Source organism: Mercenaria mercenaria, chromosome 16, assembly GCF_021730395.1.
Source record: "Mercenaria mercenaria strain notata chromosome 16, MADL_Memer_1, whole genome shotgun sequence".
Classification (NCBI taxonomy): Eukaryota; Metazoa; Mollusca; class Bivalvia; order Venerida; family Veneridae; genus Mercenaria; species Mercenaria mercenaria.
This window is the reverse complement of record NC_069376.1, coordinates 68,487,908-68,510,830: the sequence shown is the minus strand read 5'-3', so window position 1 is coordinate 68,510,830 and position 22,923 is coordinate 68,487,908. Positions and strand designations below refer to the sequence as shown.

The 22,923-nt window shown below is 36.9% G+C and overlaps 1 protein-coding gene across 2 annotated transcripts in view; it reads right to left on the bottom strand.

Annotated features, from left to right (window-relative positions):
* Positions 1-17,745, bottom strand: part of LOC123540183 (uncharacterized) — a 46,991-nt gene extending 29,246 nt beyond the window's left edge. Inside the window, exons 1-2 of one of the 2 annotated variants that reach the window (XM_045324993.2) lie at positions 17,498-17,745; positions 3,128-3,802 (exon numbers count right to left, since the gene is read on the bottom strand). In XM_045324993.2, coding sequence (XP_045180928.2) covers positions 3,128-3,802; positions 17,498-17,560 — 738 coding nt within the window. In that variant the 5' untranslated portion in view covers positions 17,561-17,745. The remainder of the gene's footprint in view (positions 1-3,127; positions 3,803-17,497) is intronic. The other variant, XM_045324994.2, reaches the window with a different exon arrangement.
* Between the last annotated feature and the right edge of the window lie 5,178 nt (positions 17,746-22,923).

The window sequence follows — 22,923 nt, the reverse complement described above, 5'->3', positions numbered from 1 at the left end:
ATTACTCATGAAGTTACTTTTTCATACAGTGGACTTCAAGACTGATTTAAACAACATTTCAAAGCTCAGTACTTCACAATATTTACAAAATTTAAACAGGGTCACACATATTGTATAACAAGAGGGCCATGATGGCCCTATATCGCTCACCTGTTATCATTGCACTTGAGGACAAGAAGGTCCTCAGTAAAAATATTTAAGTCTAAAGGACAGGAACAACAATGGGAAAAAATTTAACCAAAAAGAAAAAACAATTCTTACAAGGTACAGATATGTCAAAATGCACCTAAAAATTGGAGGTACCATCCATGTTGTACCACAGAAAAGTGGTCTCGGTTTTCCCCTATGTCCAATAATAAAAAAGTTCCTAAAAATAAGCTATTTATAGTAACGTAAAAGGGAAGTAATTAAAAAAAAAATATTGTAAGTGAACAAAAGAAGGCTCTGCCAAATAAATCTGTTGACATAAATGAAATTTCAGATCAGTATCTTCATTAGAAACGGAGATATACCCACTTTAATTTGAAATAAAGGGAGGTAATCTGACATAAAATCAGTCCATAGTTATCTACCCTGATTGTCTCAGTCCAACTAATGACAATTATGAAATTTCAAATAAGTCCTATAAGTACTTACTGATATAAATCCATTTTGATTACAATCAGGGGAGGTAATCAGATATAAAATAACTCTGGAACCTACGATTGGATCTGATTTGTCATGGAATCTAAGATTTATTGTTGTTGAAAATATTCTGGAAGTTTGTATAAAAAAAAACATAAATGAAGTCTCTATATGGCTGCAAAAGCCAAAATAGCCAATTTTGGCCCTTTAAGGGGCCATAACTCTGAAACCCATTATGGGATCTAGCCGGTTCAAGAAAGTAACTGAGATCTTATGGTGACACAAGTTTTGTGCAAGTTTGATTAAATTCAAATCATAAATGAAGCTGCTATTGTGCAGACAAGGTCAAAATAGCTAATTTTGGCCCTTTCAGGGGCCATAACTCTGGAACCCAAAATGGAATCTGGCCAGTTCAAGAAAGGAAACAAGATCTTATGGTGATACAAGTTGTGTGCCAGTTTGGTAAAAATCAAATCATAAACTAGAAAATGCTTTTGTAAAAAAGCGCATGTCTCCCCCAATGCAAAGTCCTATAGGCAACAAGTCAATAGGGGTCAGGAGCGAAAGTCAAAGAGACAGTGATGGTTGGCTGCAATAGGGATCATCTACTTGGCATGTCCAGTCATCCCGCTAAATTTCAACACTCTTGGCCTAGTGGTTCTCAAGTCACTGTTCAGGCTCCTGTGACCTTGACCTTTGATCAAGTGACCTCAAAATAAATAGGGGTCATCTACTCTGCATATCCAATCATCCTATTAAGTTTCAACATTGTAGGTCAAGTGGTTCTCAAGTTATTTCCAAAAAATGATTTTACATGAACAGGCCACTGTGACCTTGACCTTTAATTGACTGACTCCAAAATCAATAGGGGTCATCTACTCTGCATGTTCAATCATCCTATGAAGTTTCAACACTCTGGGTCAAGTGGTTCTCAAGTTACTGATCGGAACTGGTCATCAATGTTGTGGCCCCTGTGACCGTGACCTTTAACGGAGTGACCCCAAAAACAATAGGGGTCATTTACTCTGTATGAACAATCATCCTATGAAGTTTCAACATTCTGGGTCGAGAGGTTCTCAAGTTATTGATTGGAAATGGTTTTCCATGTTCAGGCCCATGTGGCCTTGACCTTTAACAGAGTGACCCCAAAATGGTTAGGGGTCATCTACTCTGCATGACCAATCATCCTATGAAGTTTCATCATTCTGGGTCAAGTGGTTCTCAAGTTACTGACCGGAAATGGTTTTCAATGTTCAGGCCCCTGTGGCCTTGACCTTTCACAGAGTGACCCCAAAATCGTTAGGGGTCATCTACTCTGCATGACCAATCATCCTATTAAGTTTCAACATTCTGGGTCAAGTGGTTCTCAAGTTACTGACCGGAAATGGTTTTCAATGTTCAGGCCCCTGTGACCTTGACCTTTAAGGGAGTGACCCCAAAATCGATAGGGGTCATCTACTTTGCATGTACAATCATCCTATGAAGTTTCAACATTCTGGGTGAAGTGGTTCTCCAGTTATTGATCAGAAATGGTTTTCCATGTTCAGGCCCCTGTGACCTTGACCTTTGATGGAGTGACCCCAAAATCAATAGGGGTCATCTACTCTTTATGATCAATCATCCTATGAAGTTTCAACATTCTGGGTCAAGTGGTTCTCCAGTTATTGATCGGAAATGGTTTTCAATGTTCAGGCCCATGTGACCTTGACCTTTGACGGAGTGACCCCAAAATCAATAGGGGTCATCTACTCTTCATGACCAATCATCCTATGAAGTTTCAACATTCTGGTTCAAGTGGTTCTCTAGTTATTGATCGGAAATGGTTTTCAATGTTCAGGCCCATGTGACCTTGACCTTTGACGGAGTGACCCCAAAATCAATAGGGGTCATCTACTCTTCATGACCAATCATCCTATGAAGTTTCAACATTCTAGGTCAAGTGGTTCTCTAGTTATTGATCGGAAATGGTTTTCAATGTTCAGGCCCCTGTGACCTTGACCTTTGACGGAGTGACCCCAAAAACAATAGGGGTCGTCTACTCCAGCAGCCCTACAATCCTATAAAGTTTGAAGGTTCTAGGTCAAATGGTTCTCCAGTTATTACTCAGAAATGAAGTGTGACGTACGGACGGACGGACGGACGGACAGACAGGGCAAAAACAATATGTCTCCTGGGGGAGACATAATAAAGCTGCTATTGTGCAGACAAGGTCAAAAGAGCTAATTCTGGCCTTTCAGGGGCCATAACTCTGAAACATATAATGGGATCTGGCCAGTTCAAGAAAGGAACCGAGATCTTATGGTGATACAAGTTGTGTGCAAGTTTGGTTAAAATAAAATCATAAATGAAACCACTATCGTGCAGACAAGAAATTGTTGACGCACGGACGGACGGACGCACGAGACGCACAGACGACGGACGAAGGGTGATCACAAAAGCTCACCTTGTCACTATGTGACAGGTGAGCTAAAAAGCTGATGAATAGAAAGGAGAAAATACAAACCTCTAAAAGAACACTCATTCGTGTCATTGCTCTTCTCTCAGTGCTTCCTGATATATTCTGGTTCCTTCTATGATGACAGCAGCAACAACACACTATAATCACTATAATAATGACGATAACCCCGCCCCCAGCAGCAGCCCCGATGATCACATAAAGTTTCTTGTCTTCAGTTTCTGCAGACTTTATCTCACACAATATTGGGTCATTTTCTGTTTTAGTCTTTGAAGCAACCATCCCTTTCGGGCATTTCGCGTAACAAGTTTCATTAAACTCAAAACTGCATACAGTGCAGTTATTCCTATCTGGCCAATAACAACTTAAGCACTTCTCATTACATTTTAAACATTGCATTGTCCTGTTATCATACCACTGATGTTCTGGACAAGATTTCCAACAAACTATAGTATATTCTTCTGCTATAGACAACACAGATTTTGTTGTATTTTCCTGCGTCAAAGTTGTATTTTCTGTCTCCATGGTCACATCAACTGGAGTTGTCATGGTTACGCTAGGTGTTGTGCTAGTACTGTTCTTGCAGGTAACACTGTTTGCTGTTACATTAATACTTTTGTATTCATCAGGACATGTTGTGTTACAGTTGATCATCATCTCCTGAAAACAGGGGCAGCAACTCTTCGCAGTATTATTTGAATCTTGGCATATCGGAATTTCTACCTGAAAAGTGAAACTAAAAGTCTGTAAAACAAGTCACTTTGGCAAAACAATATTGAACGTTTTAGATAATATGCCCCTAAAAATAGGTAGGAACTTTTAATACTGTTCTTTTTTCTTCAGTAATTTAACCCTTAGCCTGCTGGCGGCAAGTGATTCTGCCTTTGCGACCAGTGCAGACCAAGATCAGCCTGCACATCCGTGCAGTCTGATCATGGTCTGCACTGTTCGCTATTCAGTCAGTAAATTTTTAGTAAACACCCCTTCAAATGATAAATGATACTGCCCATATTGGAAGATGGACCAGTCCATTATAGAAATTTAGCATGGTAAGGGTTAAACAATGGTAAGCTTCTTGTTTATACATGCTGTCATTAGTCCCTTTAATTACATTTTTCCATCTATCAATACAGTGTTCTGTTAGGGCCATCATTGTTTTGTTCCTTCCATCTTTTGACTTAGAAGGCAATAATATGATAAAATAATGCAAAGGTGTGAAGATACAATACATACTATAATACAATGTCGAAATGCCAAACGTAGATGAGAAGACAAGATATCAATATCACATTTTCCATCATCTTTTCTAATTTTTCTATGGTATAATTGCACTACCAGCCCTTTGACTTAACAGCAAAAGTACGATAATGTGATGTTAATATAGCACTTTCACATTGTGGTTTTATGTTTTTGCATCATAATATTAAACTATCCTCCCTTTAACCCGAGGGTAATACTAAAGTATGATGTCAATATTGCACTTTCGCATACTAAGTAATACAAAATGTATAATAATTTCACCCCTTGGTTGAGAAATAATAAATATTGCGATGCATAAACCCAAAAACACAATGCAAAAGTGAAATATACTTATGTGGCATCTTGGCATCATATCATTGCACTGTCATCCTAACCAATTTACAGAACAAAGAAGCAAAACAACAATACACCTATCAGAACACCATAATCAAGCATGGGGGCATTAAATGAAAAAAAAAATGACAAGAGGGCCATGATGGCCCTATATCGCTCACCAGAGTTAATCAGGCCTACTGACCTAGTGTTTGACCCCAAATGACCAAGTTTCAAATTTGACCTGAAGATCATCAAGACAAACATTCTAACCAAGTTTCATATAGATTGAGTCACAACTGATGCCTTTTGGGTGTTCACAAACTTTTCCTTTGATTTGATGATGTGACCTAGTTTGTGACCCCAAATGACCTAGATTAATAATGGACCTAGAAATCATTAAGACAAACATTCTGACCATGTTTCATAAAGATTGAGGCACAACTGTGGCCTCTAGAGTGTTTCATAAGCTTTTCCTCTGATCTGGCCTACTGACCTAGTTTTTGACCCCACATGACCCAGTTTCACACTTGACCTAGAAATCATCAAGACAAATATTCTGACAAAGTTTCATAAATATTGGGTCACAACTGTGGCCTCTAGAGTGTTCACAAGGCAGACGCACGCTGGACGACTGACGCCGGACGACGAACGACAGATGCCAGACAATGACCGGTCACAATAGCTCAGGCTTTTCCTTTGATCTGGCCTACTGACCTACTTTCTGATCCAACATGACCCAGATTCAAACTTGACCTAGAGATTATCAAGACAAACATTCTGACAAAATCTCATAAAGATTGTTACAACTGTGGCCTCTAGAGTGTTCAAACACTTTTCCTTTGATCAGGCCTACTAGCCTAGTTTTTGAACCCACATGACCCAGATCCAATCTTGACCTAGAGATCATCAATAAAAACATTCTGACCAAGTTTCATAAAAACTGAGTGAAAATTGTGGCCTCAAATATGTTCACAAGCTTTTCCTTTGATTTGACAAGGTGATCTAGTTTTTGACCCTATATGACCCAGATTCATATTTGACCTAGAAATCATCAAGATAATTATTCTGACCAAGTTTCATAAATATTGGGTCACAACTGTGGCCTCTATAGAGTGTTCACAAGCTTTTCTTTTGATCTGGCCTACTGACCTAGTTTTTGATCCCACATGACCAAGTTTCAAACTTGACCTAGAGATCATCAAGAAAAACATTGTGACCAAGTATCATAAAGATTGAATCAACATTGTGGCCTCTACAGTGTTCACAAGCTTTTCCTCTGATTTGACCTAGGGACCTAGTTTTTGACCCCACATTACCCAGATTCAAACCTGACCTAGAAATCATCAAGACAATCATTCTGAGCAAGTTACATAAATATTGTGTCACAACTGTGGCTTATAGACTGTTCACAAACTTTAATCTGGCCTACTGACCTAGTTTTTGACCCCACATGACCCAGATTCAAACTAGACCTAGAGATCATCAAGACAAACATTCTGACCAAGTATCATAAAGATTGAGCCAAAATTGTGGCCTCTAGAGTGTTCACAAGTTTTCCCCTTGATTTGACCTAGTGACCTAGTTTTTGACCCCACATAACCCAGATTCGAACTTGACCTAGAAATCATCAAGGCAATCATTCTGACCAAGTTTCATAAATATTGGGTCAAAACTGGCCTCCAGAGTGTCCACAAGCTTTTCCTTTGATCTGGCCTACTGACCTAGTGTTTGACCCCACATGACCCAGTTTCAAAAGTGACCTAGAGATCATCAAGACTAACATTCTGACCAAGTTTCATAAAGATTGGGTCACAAATGTGGCCTCTAGAGTGTTCACAAGGCAGACGCACGCTGGACGACTGACGCCGGACGACGAACGACAGATGTCAGACAATGACCGGTCACAATAGCTCATCTTGAGCACTTTGTGCTCTGGTGAGCTATAAAAACTTATGCATAGCCAAAAACTAAGGTTTAATTTTATTTAAATTTCAGATGCCAAGGTTTACAAGCATAAGGATGCTCAGTATCAAGGTGGCACGAGTTCACTGAAGTCAAAACTTTATTTCCACTATTACCGGTAACTCTTTCAAGACTGAGGACTTGAGGGTGATTTAAAGGTGGTCCATCATACAAGGAAAAATCTTTTTAAAGATATTTCTATTTTTAGTCTAAGTGTTCGATCCCTTAAGGGGACAAGTGTCCCCATTTTAAGAAATAAACACAGGACTTCATAAATAGTGCTACAGGCCAAATTTGATGACAATCCATTGAAAACTTGAGAAGCCCTTTTTTAAAGGTATTTGTATTTTAAGCTCTGACAGCAAGAAGAGAGGCTAAGTGCAGCGAGTTGAAAAAAATGTAGAGAGGACCTTTCAATGATGCTACAAAAGTTGTTTAAAGGTATTTCTGACTTTTAGACTTAACACTGCCTTAAAGGTGCCTATATTTGAGCAAATCTGGGAAAGGACCTTACAATGATCCTATAGGCCAAGTTTTTGATGAAGATCTGGGTAGAACCACCAACCTTTTGTAAGAAAGCTGGATGGCTTCCTCCAATGAAGAATTCTACACCCAAAGCTTAAAACACATCCATTAGGGGCAAAAGATTTGAAGACAGCAACCCTAACCATTTTACCATGGAAGCCCCAACCTACAAAGGGCCAAGTGTCCCCTTTTAACAAAATTGAAAAGAGACCTTATAATGGTACTTCAAACTTGAAGTTTGATCAAGATCTATCAAGTGCATCATGAGAAGAAGATTTTCAATGTTTTCTTTCTATTTTCAGATCTAGCAGCCTTTAAAATGGTAAAACTGCCCCTACTTAAATAAATTTGGGAGATGCCCTTAATGATGTTACAGACGAAGTTTGATGAATTCTTGAGAAGAAATTCATTAATTGTTTTCTATTCTTAGCTCTAGTGGTCCCTAAATGGGTCAAAGTGGTCCTCATTTGAACATATTTGGGACAGTACTTTCAAATGATGCTACAGACCTGCATCCTCATTTGAACAAATTTGAAAACGGATCTAACAATGATGCAACAAACCAAGTTTAATGAAGATCCAACAAGAGCTGTCTCCATAGGATGACACGTGCCTCCGATGGCACTTTGAATGAATAGTTATGGCCGATGTTAAAGTTTAGGACCTTTGACCTACGGACCTGGGTCTTGCGCGCGACATGTCGTCTTACTGTGCCACACATTCTTGTGTAGTTATTTTAAAATCCATGCATGAATGACAAAGATATGGACCGGACACGCCCATCATTGCACTATCATGAAATATGACCTTTAACGTCTAAGTGTGACCTTGACTTTTGAGCTACGGACCTGGGTCTTGCGCGCGACATGTAGTCTTACTGTGGTACACATTCATGCCCAATAATTTTAAAATCCATGCATGAATGACAAAGATATGGACCGGACACGCCCATGAATGCACTATCATGAAATATGACCTTTAACGTCTAAGTGTGACCTTGACCTTCAGACCTGGGTCTTGCGCGCGCCATATCATCTTACTGTGCCATACATTTATGCGAAGTTACTTGAAAATCCATCCATGGATGACAAAGATATGGACCGGACACGCCCATCAATGCACTATCATGAAAAATGACCTTTAACGTCTAAGTGTGACCTTGACCTTTGAGCTACGGACCTGGGTCTTGCGCGCGACACGTCGTCTTACTGTGGTACACATTCATGCCAAGTTATTTGAAAATCCATCCATAGATGACAAAGATATGGACCGGACAAAAAAATTGCGGACAGACCGACAGACTGACAGACGGTTCAAAAACTATATGCCTCTGAAGTCCCTTCGGGGGCAAAAAAAGCAGTTCAAGAGAATTTGTTTCTAGAGTTTTCTGTTTATAGCTCTAGTAGCCCCTGTAAGGGGCCAAGTGCCCCCATTTGAACAAGATTGGGAAAGAATCTTATTATGATGCTACAGATCAAGTCTGGAGTTACACTGGATGGTTCATTTATAAGAAAAAGTTGTTTAAAACTTCACCTTAAAATTCTTAATAGGGGCCAAGTGCCCACATGTGAACAAATTTGAAAGAAAACCTTACAGTGAAGCTACAGACCAAGTCCGGTGGAGATGGAAGAACTTCATTAAAGTTGTTTTTTTTTTATTCTAGCCCTAGTGACCCTTAAAAGGGGCCAATCACCCTCATTTGAAATCTGAGAGAGGACCTTACGGATGAAGTTTAATGAAGATCCATCTTGCAGCTCATGAGAGGAAGTCATTTTTACTGTTTTTCTATTTTCCACTCTAGCAACCACTTAGTAGACATTTACGGATTAAGTCTACGTGGACTGTGGACACCTAAGGCGATAGATTTTTCAAGGGGACCGTCTCAACATAGTTTTATTATATTATGCGCGATATGAAAAAGAGTTTATAACGGCAATAGGTTTTGAGTTATTATATCATCACTATGCGGTAGGTGATATAAAATTTGGATGTGCCTGTTTTCAGCTCGACTTTTCGAAGAAAAAGTAGAGCTATTGCATTCACTCCGGCGTCGGCGTCGGTGTCTCCGTTGGTTAAAATTTTTGATAAAGTCAAATATCTCTGTTACTGTCAAAGCTATTGACTTGAAACTTAAAATAATTATTTACTATAAAAGTCTACACAAGGAAGAACAATCCCCATAACTCTGATTGATTTTTACAGACTTGTGCCCCTTTCTAATTTAGCATTTTTGGTTATAGTTTTTGATAAAGTTAAATATCTCTGTTACTATCAAAGCTATTGACTTGAAACTTATAATAGTTATTTACTATCGAGGAAAAATAATCCCCATAACTCTGATTGAATTTGGATAGAATTATGCCCCTTTTAACTTAGAATTTATGGTTAAAGGTTTTGATAAAGTCAAATATCTCTGTTACTATCAAAGCTATTGACTTGAAACTTAAAATAATTATTTACTATCGAAGTCCACACCAGGAAAAACAATCTGCGTTACTCTGATTTGTATTTTGATATAATTATGCCCCTTTTTTACTTAGAATTTTTGGTTACAATTTTTGATAAAGTCAAATATCTCTGTTACTATCAAAGCTATTGACTTGCAACTTAAAATACTTATTTACTATAAACGTTTACACCAGGAAAAATAATCCCTATAACTCTGATTTGAATTTGACAGAATTATGCCCCTTTTTAACTTAGAATTTTTGGTTAAAGTTCTTGATAAAGTCAAATATATCTGTTACTACCAAAGCTATTGACCTGAAACTTAAAATACTTATTTACTATCAAAGTCTACAGCGGGAGAAACAATCCCTATAACTCTGATTTGAATTTTGACAGAATAATGCCCCCTTTTATATTACAGTTTTTGGTTAAAGTTTTTGATAAAGTCAAATGTCTCTGTTACTATCAAAGCTATTGACTTTAAACTTAAAATAGTTATTTACTATCGAAGACTACACCAGGAAAAACAATCCTCATAAATGTGATTTGAATTTTGACAGAGTTATGTCCCTTTTTAACTTAGAATTTTTGGTAAAAGTTTTTGATATATATATTTTTTTTTTTTTTTTTGATTTAACGTCGAACCGACACATGATAGGTCATATGGCGACTTTCCAGCTTTAATGGTGGAGGAAGACCCCAGGTGCACCTCCGTGCATTATTTCATCAAAAGCGGGCACCTGGGTAGAACCACCGACCTTCTGTAAGCCAGCTGGATGGCTTCCTCACATGAAGAATTCAACGCCCCGAGTGAGGCTCAAACCCTAATCGATGAGGGGCAAGTGATTTGAAGTCAGCAACCTTAACCACTCGGCCGCGGAGGCCCCCAAAGGTTTTGATAAAGTCAAATATCAGAGGATGGGAGCAAAATTTAAAGAACTTTACTGTTGAAGTCCTAAGGAAAATGACAACAAAGGGAAGAAATTCCCTGAAAAACACTTAGTCCACTAAAATTATTAACAGGTACAGATGTGTCAAAATACACCTTAACTTTGCAGGTACCATCCATGTTGTACCAAAGAAAAGTGGTCTCGGTTTTTACCTACGGGTAATAATAAAAAAGTTACAAAATAACCTATTTCTAGTTAACATAAAAGGGAAGCAATCCAATAAAAAATATTGTAAGTGAACAAAAAAGGGAATCTGCCAAATAAAAACAAGAGCACCGCAATGCAAAGCAACATAAACACAAAACAAAGTCATGTGACCTTTAACCTCTAAGTGTGACCTTTATCTTGAAGCGAGCTATGTGCTCTGCACGTCGTCTCAATGTGGTGAACATTTGTGCCAAGTTTTTTTTAATCCTTCAAGCAGTTTAAGAGTTACACATCGCACTCGAAACAAAGTTATATGACCTTTGACCCCTAAGACGGACACACAGACAGACAGATGGTCAGACGAACACCAAAATACGTTTCTTTGGGCGTATAATAACAACAAGGGAATGGAGACGCAAGATATTACGTTTTCTACAGTTTTCACAATGTTTTACCTGCTGACCTACATTTTGATCCCAGCTAACCCTGTTAAGATTTATTTTCATTTCGAACGACGACGACGATGGAATACGGATACATTGCGAACAGATTAGCTCACCTTTTCAACTTTGTCGCAGATGCGCAACTAATAATATTGAAGAACCTTTCGGGAAAGTGTTATTACGCTAGATCAAATACTTTTTGCGATATGCATAACAAAACACCTCTCTGGCGGACAGACAGACGGACAGACAAATCCAAAACTTATCCTGTGCGGTAGCATAATAAGCCAAACCTTACAATCATTACTGGAATGTTTTCCTACCATACATAAATTAAAAGTATCATGTTGAGACGGTCCCCTTGAAAAATTGATCGTCTTATGTGTTCACAGTCCACGTAGACTTAATTCGTAAATGTCTAATAGGGCCATTGAAAATTTACCATGTAATTAGCAGTCAGTAAAGATATTAAGTAAGTGTAAATTATCATGTCATGAAAATCTGACTGACCATTTTTAAACTTACTTCCTAATAAATATAAATATATATATAGACTTTTTCCTGATAAGGAAGTTTGAAGAAAAGATTTCATGACATTAAAAACACACATTTTTCAAACATCAAGGACACCATTATATTGATCATTCATATCTTAACCACTCTAAAACCTGGTGGAATGTAATAGTATGGTAAAATATACATGCTCACACAAAGTAAACACAAAATTATTAGATAAAAAAACTTAAGGAAAGATTTGCATATTTATACAACCTGTATGCTACATACTATTCAGTCTGATATCATTTCAAACTGTTAACTAAACACAAATATTGATAATCCCAAAGTTAAATCACTGCGTCATAAATTTAATGCAAAAGAAAAGGCATAAATCTGAAAGCATGGAATGTTGAAGCATGCCCCTTTAAGAACACTTTTAAACCTATGAGTGATAATAAATCTATGAAGGCACAGGACACTATTTACATGCAACTACTGAGATATGAAAAGGTCAGAAAACTTCAGTGCCTACTTCTGCATGAAATTTATTATGTAGTCTTTTCCCAAATAGGTTGAGTGGCCAGACTGTATCCTGAACTTGAAACTTTGCATTTGGAAAGAAGTCTGAGTTTCTATTTTTAAGTTAATCATTTTTAACTAAGTCTTGTTTTGATCTACATGGTTTATGTAGGGAATTTTTTGCCAAACATTTGGGAAACAAGTGCTTCGCCAAGCGGGGCAATATATGCTCAAAGGGTTATATCAGAGGAGGAGTGAAGCAAAATTTAAAGAACTTGACTGTTGAAGCCCAAAGGACAGGAAGAACAAAGGGAAGAATTTTTTTTTAAAAGCACTGCAATGCAGAGCAATATACACACTAAACAAAGTCATATGACCTTTGACCCCTAAGTGTGACCTTGACCCTAAAGCAAGCCATTCAAAACATGCGCTCTGCATGTTGTCTTGATGTGGTGAACATTTGTGCCAAGTTTCTTTAAAATCCTTCAAGCAGTTCAAGAGTTACAGACGGAAACAAAGTCACATGACCTTTGACCATGACATTTTCTCCCCATTTTAATATTCAAGTCCTATACCATGACTACCGGTATGTTGAATAATCAAAGGGCAATAACTCAGATGGCTGTTTGTATCTTACTTTCTCCACTACATGTGTATATAATGGGCAGTCCCTCCCGAGAATATGAGTTATTTTAAGTTACTGAAAGATAGGAAAAATTCTCCTACGCTCACACTTTGACCATTCTCGCATACCAGAGGTCTACCGTGGTTCCCTGGAAGAACCTCTGGCACATTTCGCCGATATTTATGGTTTGGTTACATTACAGGTAAAATGTTTCAGCCAATCAGCATCGTTTCGTGACAAATCGTACTGAACCAATCAAAATCGTACGTGAAAAGCGTGACCGCGTCCTTTCCATATTATCGAGGGAATACGATGTCCATTTACGACGAATAAATCTTTATTTATCGCAATCATGGAATACAGCCTTTATCCATCGAAGCAAATCTTGTTTACATATTTTTTGAAGTTTCATTCGGAGTTCCAAATAATGGGAACAATGATGCTTGAAACCAATCCCGATGAGTTATACGTGCTGCATGTCACCAAGTAAACGATGGAAATAAAGCAAGTTCGTCTCGGAATTTTGAGAACTCTGATGGATGAGAATGACTTTGACTGCATAATGTAAAACACAAACATAGGACCTAAGATTTCCACTTCCGACTGGTTTGAACCAGCATTCAACTGTAAAAACTGTGGTATTTCTTCTCGTGTTATGGGGAAAATTTCTTCATTCTGAAACCTGGGAAATTTGTCAGAAAAACTGATAAACAAAAACTTTCAAGTCACGCAGAACAGATAAAGTGATAGTGTTTCTCTAGACTTGAACCTTTAGATAATTCAACATCTGTACCTTTTTCCACAGAGGGAAATTCTTTGTAGTTTTGCTTTAACCAAATATATATCGCATGGTAAATAAATGTTGCCTTACACAGTAGTAAATGGGATCGGTTTGTAGAGGTAATTGCCCATTGTCCCGCTCCAAATAACCTCCCTTGAATTAGCATGGAGAGCTAACCGTGCGAATAGTTTCTTATGCTAAATATTACCTGAAATACTTTTTTCCCCGTCGTTTTACACAACGTAAACCAATACTTAATTTCAAAATATACAACACTATTTTTCTTTGTAGTATTCCTTTAAAACCAATGAAAAAAAATGATGTAAATAAAAAGTTACGAGACGAAGCTGTAACCTATGTAAACAAATATCGGTGGCCCTGTACAGTGAGTGTATTCATAGGTTTAAATTGCATAGTGAGTGAGGTATCTACTCTAGATTTTTATTTTGGAAAACTAGTCTGTAAGATATGTTTATTTCTAACTCTTTCATAATCTAATACAACATTCCATTAACATACTTAAAATGTTTATTTATCACAGCAAATTTTCATGTATATCTACTTACATAGGCGTATATAATACTAACCAAATCATTGCTTATGTAATGTACTACAAAGCATGGTATCGGTATCGGTATCGTTAAAAATACCGTATCGTTTCGTTGGTATCGGTATCGGACCGCTTCGTCCTTAACGATATCCAACCCTAATTTATAGGTACAATCTTGGTTTAAGAAATGAACAAGAGCTGTCACTAATGGTGACAAATGCCCCAGCAGTGCCTTGACCTTTGACCTGGTGACCCCAAAGTCAATAGGGGTCGTGTACTCAATAAGTACCATCAGCATGTGAAGTTTGAAGGTCCTGGGTGCAGTGGTTCGCAAGTAAAGTGCCTTCATGAAAAAAGTTAACGTTGTGACGTACGAACGGACTGACAGTTGAAAACTAATATGCCTTTAGGGGCATAAAAACAAGAGCTGCCACTATTGGTGACAAATGCCCCTAAAGGCGGACCAAGAATGCCACAGTTGTATTCGCAAAAAATCACATATCATTTTGTGACCTTGACCTAAGAGGCCTCGGTCATAAGTGCCACACATCTTCTCAATATGGTTAACATTTGTGTCAAATTATTTTCAAATCCCTTGATAAATGGCAGAGTTAAGGACCGGACAAGAAACACCTTTGACTTCTAAGTGTGACCTTGATCTTGGAGTTAGGGGTCTGGGTCTTGCTCACGACAGGTCGTCTCATTAACAGGAACATCTATGCCAAGTAATTTCAAAATCTCTTCATCAATGGCAGAGTTATGGACCGGACAAGAAACAGACCATGTTAACCTTTGACCTCAAGTGTGACCTTGACCTTGGAGCTAGGGGTCTGGGTCTTGCTCATGACATGTTGTCTCATTATGGTGAACATTTATGCCAAGTGATTTCAAAATGCCTTAATGAATGGCAGAGTTATGGACCAGACTAGCAACATACCCTGTTAACATTTGACTTGTAAGTGTGACTTTGACCTTGGAGCTAGGGGTCTGGGTCTTGCGCATGACACGTCGTCTCATTATAATAAACATTTATATCAAGTTCTTTCAAAATCCCTTCATGGATGGCAGAGTTATGGACCGGACACGAAACAGACCATGTTAACCTTTGACCTATAAGTGTGACCTTGACCTTGGAGTCTGGGTCTTGCGCACGACACTTCGTCTCATTATGGTGAACATTTATGCCAGGTTATTTCAAAATCTCTTTATGGATAAAAGAGTTACAGCCCGGACAAGAATACCGGACGGACAGTGAGATTTTAATATGCCCACCTTTGGGGGGCATAAAAAAAATTAATGTTTCAGTATAACATGCAACAGGATAAAAGACCTAGAAAAGTTATGAAAAACATGCTTTTTCGTTGTCTCTTTTCAATAATTTCAACAAATGTCTTAAAATCAAATTGAAATGTGGAGACATCTTTGAGCATGAGTAACTATCTAAACTAGATGCCCACGGGCAACATGTCGAGCCCGCCAGCTGTCAAAAGGACTGGGAGTTGCACATGACACTCCCTGTCTCACTGTGGCAAACATTTATGCCAAATAAAAAAAAGAGATTGCAAAAAGTTACAATATAAGTTATTTAAAGTAACAATAAAGGACGTAAATCTTTAAAAAAAAAAAAGTCCACACAAAAATCCTCACCAGTAGAGATAGGTCAAAATTTACCTGAAAATTGGATGTAACATGCATGTTGTACTACAGAAAAGTGGTCTTGATTTTACCCTACGACCAGTAATAAAAAAGTTACAAATATAAGCTATTTATAGTAACAACTAAGGGAAGTAATTCTAGGATCTTGCGCGTGACACTCTGTCTCATGATGATGAACAATTGTGCCAAGTTACATCAAAATCCCTCTATGCATCAAAAAGAAATGCTCCAGACAGAGTCATTCTTGTATCTGACTTTTGAGTTCTAAGTTTGACCTTAAACATCATGCATGAAGAAGAAATGCTCCGGACAAAGTTGTCATTTTTGTATCCTTTGACCTCTAAGTGTAACCTTGACCTTAGACCTAGGGACCTGGTTCTTGCGCATGACACTCCGTCTCATGATGGTGAACAATTGTGCCAAGTTGTAAACATCAAAATCCCTCCATGCATGAAGAAGAAATACTCCGGACAGTCATTTTTGAATTTGACCTTTGACCTGTAAGTGTGACCTTGACCTTTGAGGTAGGAACCTGGGATTTGCGCATGACACTCCATCTCACTGAGGTTAACATTCATGCCAAATATAAACAAAATTGCTTCATGCATGTCAAAGTTATGGTCCGGACAAACAAATCCGGACGGACGCACGCACGCACGGACGCATGCACATACACCGAACAGCCATTTGGACAACTATGTCTTTGCATCCGCAAGCAGGCTCGACAAAAATTAAAAATACCTCAACCGATTTGACATTGGCAAGCTGTTATATAGATGTCCGATCCAGAAGTCAGATTAATCAAAGAACTATAAAATACACAAAATGGCAACTGGGGATAATTCCGCGTCATCTCGTGTTAGCGCGTTATCTTAGTTCAAAGCGTTTGCCGGCTTTATCAATCGTGATCAAATCAACAGATGCTTGCTGAAGTATAAGACTGGCGGTACGCCCAGCGCATGATAAACCGAACTGAATCCATTTTTCAAACAACGACTTCCAATAATAAATTCATTCCTTCCCCGTGTAGTAAATACTAATAACATTAAAAAACAGCATTATCATTATAAACAAACGATCCAAAAGTAATCTTATTTCAAAGCGTTTGCCGACTTGATCAATCGTGATCAACAGACGCTTACAACAAGATCTCATTCAGCTGCCACAGGATGTTAGCGAGATTTGCTCTATATGCCTTTCAAGTTCCGTTCTATTTATTTTTTATAGCTCTTTGGATTAATGTTGGAATTTGGTTGGATTTGTAAACCGTTCAGATGTCAAACGTCTGGACGTCGCGATCCGACCATTTTCCAACGTAAATTCATCCATTTTCCAACCCAATACAGCCCATTTTTCAACGTAATTTATCAACAAATGTATTTTCTCATGAATCTTTTATTTCATGAATCATACAGTATCGAGGCGACCTAAGTCTAATACAATAAGTCCAAAAAATAACCCAATAATTTTCTACTTTTTGCAATTTTAAAAGTATTTTCCAGAATGGGGTTTCCCCTGGGAAATACCTGCCAACCCTGTCTGGGTGGGGTTTGAAAACAGTAAGTTGATGATAGATTCAACACTTGCAGAAAGGTTATCATTTCCTTCGTTTGCTAACTTTTGATATCGCTAAAATAAATAAGAAAAATACAAGTTGTACATATCAATTTTCAACGTAACCAGATATACAGAAAAACCATTAACAGCACAGAAATACATACAGCAAATATAATGCTTACCGATAAAACTTTTCGCGACAAAGTAAACAGCACCAAACACATGCACACACTTTTAACACTCATTTTTATATTAATTAACAATTGTCATCTTAAAAACAACACTTGAATCCAATGTTTACCATATTTTGGACAAATTTATAACGAAATTTATTGCGCTTTAACTTTTTATGACACATTTTCTCGACAACAGTAACAAGGAAGTTTGAAACTTTAAGTTTTAGAAAGGCCGCTTCTATCGCTGCACAGATTGCGGGAAATTATTGGGCCGCTGCAATCATTGACAAAAAAAACGCACTAATATATAGGGTAGAGACCACCAATTGTTTTCCCATAGACTTACATTATAACATTATGGCGTGTACGGCCTTCCATACATCGAAACATGTATATCTTACTACATATTTTTCAAGAACTATCTTAGTTCTACCAAAATATCGGACGAAAAACATATGAATAGCGATACTTTATTTAAGTAATTTTCGTGTGAGTGAGATGACCACCTGTTTACATCGTTGGCATGGCGGGAGAAATTCGTTTGATAAAACTTTTTTTCAATACACATAAAATGTAGCAAATTTTGTCAAAATGTATAATAAAATACTGTAAATGCAGTGAAAAAAATATCAATTTTGAAAAAATAATCACTTCCTGGGTTTGTTTACATGACTGATCAATCAGAACGCACAGACGTTACCTTATTCCCAGGTATACACTTACCTCATTCCCAGTAAGTTCCCTGTACTTTTTGGAATTGGTGGTCTCTGACCTATAGATGAATGTTTTGTATCACATTTTCCAATTTTACAGTGATATTGTCAAACATGATCCAATACCAAATGTCTTACAAAGTTTCATCAAGAAATGTTCAGTTTTAAGAAAGATATGGACAGTTTACTGAGGTCACCCTCTGTCGATTTATATGCCAGATTCAGTCCCTGTCGTCGTCTGATTGCAATTTTTCGTGAAGATTTAAGTTATCTGCATTGGATTCGACTTGGAAGCTGAAATATGATTCATTCCGTAAAAAATAGAAATAAAGTCTATTAATTTTGATCATTCCCTGACATTACAGAGATAAAAATGATCCCTTTTGGCCCAAAAGCTCAGATAAAATGGGCACATTTGTCCGAAAAAGAGGCCAAAATTTAAAAAATATTAAAATTTCACGCTTATTTTTGCACGAAAACGTCTTTCTACATCATTTACAACAGATTTGTGGTCATTAACATTACCTGTGATGGCTTCCGACGAAAGTCATGTTTTAGCTCTAATATAGGGTAGAGACCACCAATTGTTTTCCCATAGACTTACATTATAACATTATGGCGTGTACGGCCTTCCATACATCGAAACATGTATATCTTACTACATATTTTTCAAGAACTATCTGAGTTCTACCAAAATATCGGACGAAAAACATATGAATAGCGATACTTTATTTAAGTAATTTTCGTGTGAGTGAGATGACCACCTGTTTACATCGTTGGCATGGCGGGAGAAATTCGTTTGATAAAACTTTTTTCAATACACATAAAATGTAGCAAATTTTGTCAAAATGTATAATAAAATACTGTAAATGCAGTGAAAAAATATCAATTTTGAAAAAATAATCACTTCCTGGGTTTGTTTACATGACTGATCAATCAGAACGCACAGACGTTACCTTATTCCCAGGTATACACTTACCTCATTCCCAGTAAGTTCCCTGTACTTTTTGGAATTGGTGGTCTCTGACCTATAGATGAATGTTTTGTATCACATTTTCCAATTTTACAGTGATATTGTCAAACATGATCCAATACCAAATGTCTTACAAAGTTTCATCAAGAAATGTTCAGTTTTAAGAAAGATATGGACAGTTTACTGAGGTCACCCTCTGTCGATTTATATGCCCAGATTCAGTCCCTGTCGTCGTCTGATTGCAATTTTTCGTGAAGATTTAAGTTATCTGCATTGGATTCGACTTGGAAGCTGAAATATGATTCATTCCGTAAAAAATAGAAATAAAGTCTATTAATTTTGATCATTCCCTGACATTACAGATATAAAAATGATCCCTTTTGGCCCAAAAGCTCAGATAAAATGGGCACATTTGTCCGAAAAAGAGGCCAAAATTTAAAAAATATTCAAATTTCACGCTTATTTTTGCACGAAAACGTCTTTCTACATCATTTACAACAGATTTGTGGCCATTAACATTACCTGTGATGGCTTCCGACGAAAGTCATGTTTTAGCTCTAATATAGGGTAGAGACCACCAATTGTTTTCCCATAGACTTACATTATAACATTATGGCGTGTACGGCCTTCCATACATCGAAACATGTATATCTTACTACATATTTTTCAAGAACTATCTGAGTTCTACGAAAATATCGGACGAAAAACATATGAATAGCGATACTTTATTTAAGTAATTTTCGTGTGAGTGAGATGACCACCTGTTTACATCGTTGGCATGGCGGGAGAAATTCGTTTGATAAAACTTTTTTTCAATACACATAAAATGTAGCAAATTTTGTCAAAATGTATAATAAAATACTGTAAATGCAGTGAAAAAATATCAATTTTGAAAAAATAATCACTTCCTGGGTTTGTTTACATGACTGACAATCAGAACGCACAGACGTTACCTTATTCCCAGGTATACACTTACCTCATTCCCAGTAAGTTCCCTGTACTTTTTGGAATTGGTGGTCTCTGACCTATAGGCAAAGTTGTATCACATTTCACAGTTTAAGTGATTATTGTCAACTGATTCCAATCCAATGTTTAACAGTACATCAAAATTCATTTTAAAAATATGACAGTTACTAGGTCACCACTGTCGATATTAATGCCCAGATATCAGTCAATCGTCGAATGATTGCATTTTCGTGAGATTTAAGTATCTGGCATTGATGACATGAAGCTAAATATGATTCATTCCGTAAAAAAATAGAAATAAAGCTTTAATATTGACATCCCTGCATTAACGATATAATAATGAAACCATTTTGGCCCAAAATGCTCCAAAAAATGGCACTTTTGTCCCCGAAAAAAGAGGCCAAAATTTAAAAATATATCAAATTATCACGCTTTATTTTGCCGAAAAGTCTTTCTACATCTAAATCTATACAGATTTAGTGCATTAATTTACTGTGATGGCTTCCGAAAAGTCGGTGGGTTTTAGCACTAAAAAGGAAGACCACATTGTTTTCCCATAGGACCTTACATTAGTAACATATGCTTTTACGGCAACCATACATCGAAAAATGTATATCTATAAAATATATATCAAAGAACAATTGAGTTCTACCAAAATAATCGACAGAAAAATATGAAATAGCGTACTTTTATTTAAGAAATTTTGTTCGGTTGTTATATGCCACCTGTTTACAGTACGTTGAAAGGTGGAGAAATTAGTTTGATAAAACATTTATTTCAATACAATAAAATGTGGAAATTGTCAAAATGTAAATATATATACTGTAAAATTGCAGTGAAAAAATTATCAATTTTGAAAAAAATAATCAGCTTCTAGGTTTGTATTACATATGACAATCAAACACAGACGTTTCTTATTTCCCCAGGAACACACTAACTCATCCGAGTAAGTTCCCTGTAACTTTTTGGAATTGGTGGTCCTGACCTATAGATGAATGTTTTGTATCACATTTTCCAATTTTACAGTGATATTGTCAAACATGATCCAATACCAAATGTCTTACAAAGTTTCATCAAGAAATGTTCAGTTTTAAGAAAGATATGGACAGTTTACTGAGGTCACCCTCTGTCGATTTATATGCCCAGATTCAGTCCCTGTCGTCGTCTGATTGCAATTTTTCGTGAAGATTTAAGTTATCTGCATTGGATTCGACTTGGAAGCTGAAATATGATTCATTCCGTAAAAAATAGAAATAAAGTCTATTAATTTTGATCATTCCCTGACATTACAGAGATAAAAATGATCCCTTTGGCCCAAAAGCTCAGATAAAATGGGCACATTTGTCCGAAAAAGAGGCCAAAATTTAAAAAATATTCAAATTTCACGCTTATTTTTGCACGAAAACGTCTTTCTACATCATTTACAACAGATTTGTGGCCATTAACATTACCTGTGATGGCTTCCGACGAAAGTCATGTTTTAGCTCTAATATAGGGTAGAGACCACCAATTGTTTTCCATAGACTTACATTATAACATTATGGCGTGTACGGCCTTCCATACATCGAAACATGTATATCTTACTACATATTTTTCAAGAACTATCTGAGTTCTACCAAAATATCGGACGAAAAACATATGAATAGCGATACTTTATTTAAGTAATTTTCGTGTGAGTGAGATGACCACCTGTTTACATCGTTGGCATGGCGGGAGAAATTCGTTTGATAAAACATTTTTTCAATACACATAAAATGTAGCAAATTTTGTCAAAATGTATAATAAAATACTGTAAATGCAGTGAAAAAATATCAATTTTGAAAAAATAATCACTTCCTGGGTTTGTTTACATGACTGATCAATCAGAACGCACAGACGTTACCTTATTCCAGGTATACACTTACCTCATTCCCAGTAAGTTCCCTGTACTTTTTGGAATTGGTGGTCTCTGACCTATAGATGAATGTTTTGTATCACATTTTCCAATTTTACAGTGATATTGTCAAACATGATCCAATACCAAATGTCTTACAAAGTTTCATCAAGAAATGTTCAGTTTTAAGAAAGATATGGACAGTTTACTGAGGTCACCCTCTGTCGATTTATATTGCCCAGATTCAGTCCCTGTCGTCGTCTGATTGCAATTTTTCGTGAAGATTTAAGTTATCTGCATTGGATTCGACTTGGAAGCTGAAATATGATTCATTCCGTAAAAAATAGAAATAAAGTCTATTAATTTTGATCATTCCCTGACATTACAGAGATAAAAATGATCCTTTTGGCCCAAAAGCTCAGATAAAATGGGCACATTTGTCCGAAAAAGAGGCCAAAATTTAAAAAATATTAAAATTTCACGCTTATTTTTTGCACGAAAAACGTCTTTCTACATCATTTACAACAGATTTGTGGCCATTAACATTACCTGTGATGGCTTCCGACGAAAGTCATGTTTTAGCTCTAATATAGGGTAGAGACCACCAATTGTTTTCCCATAGACTTACATTATAACATTATGGCGTGTTACGGCCTTCCATACATCGAAACATGTATATCTTACTACATATTTTTCAAGAACTATCTTAGTTCTACCAAAATATCGGACGGAAAACATATGAATAGCGATACTTTATTTAAGTAATTTTCGTGTGAGTGAGATGACCACCTGTTTACATCGTTGGCATGGCGGGAGAAATTCGTTTGATAAAACTTTTTTCAATACACATAAAATGTAGCAAATTTTGTCAAAATGTATAATAAAATACTGTAAATGCAGTGAAAAA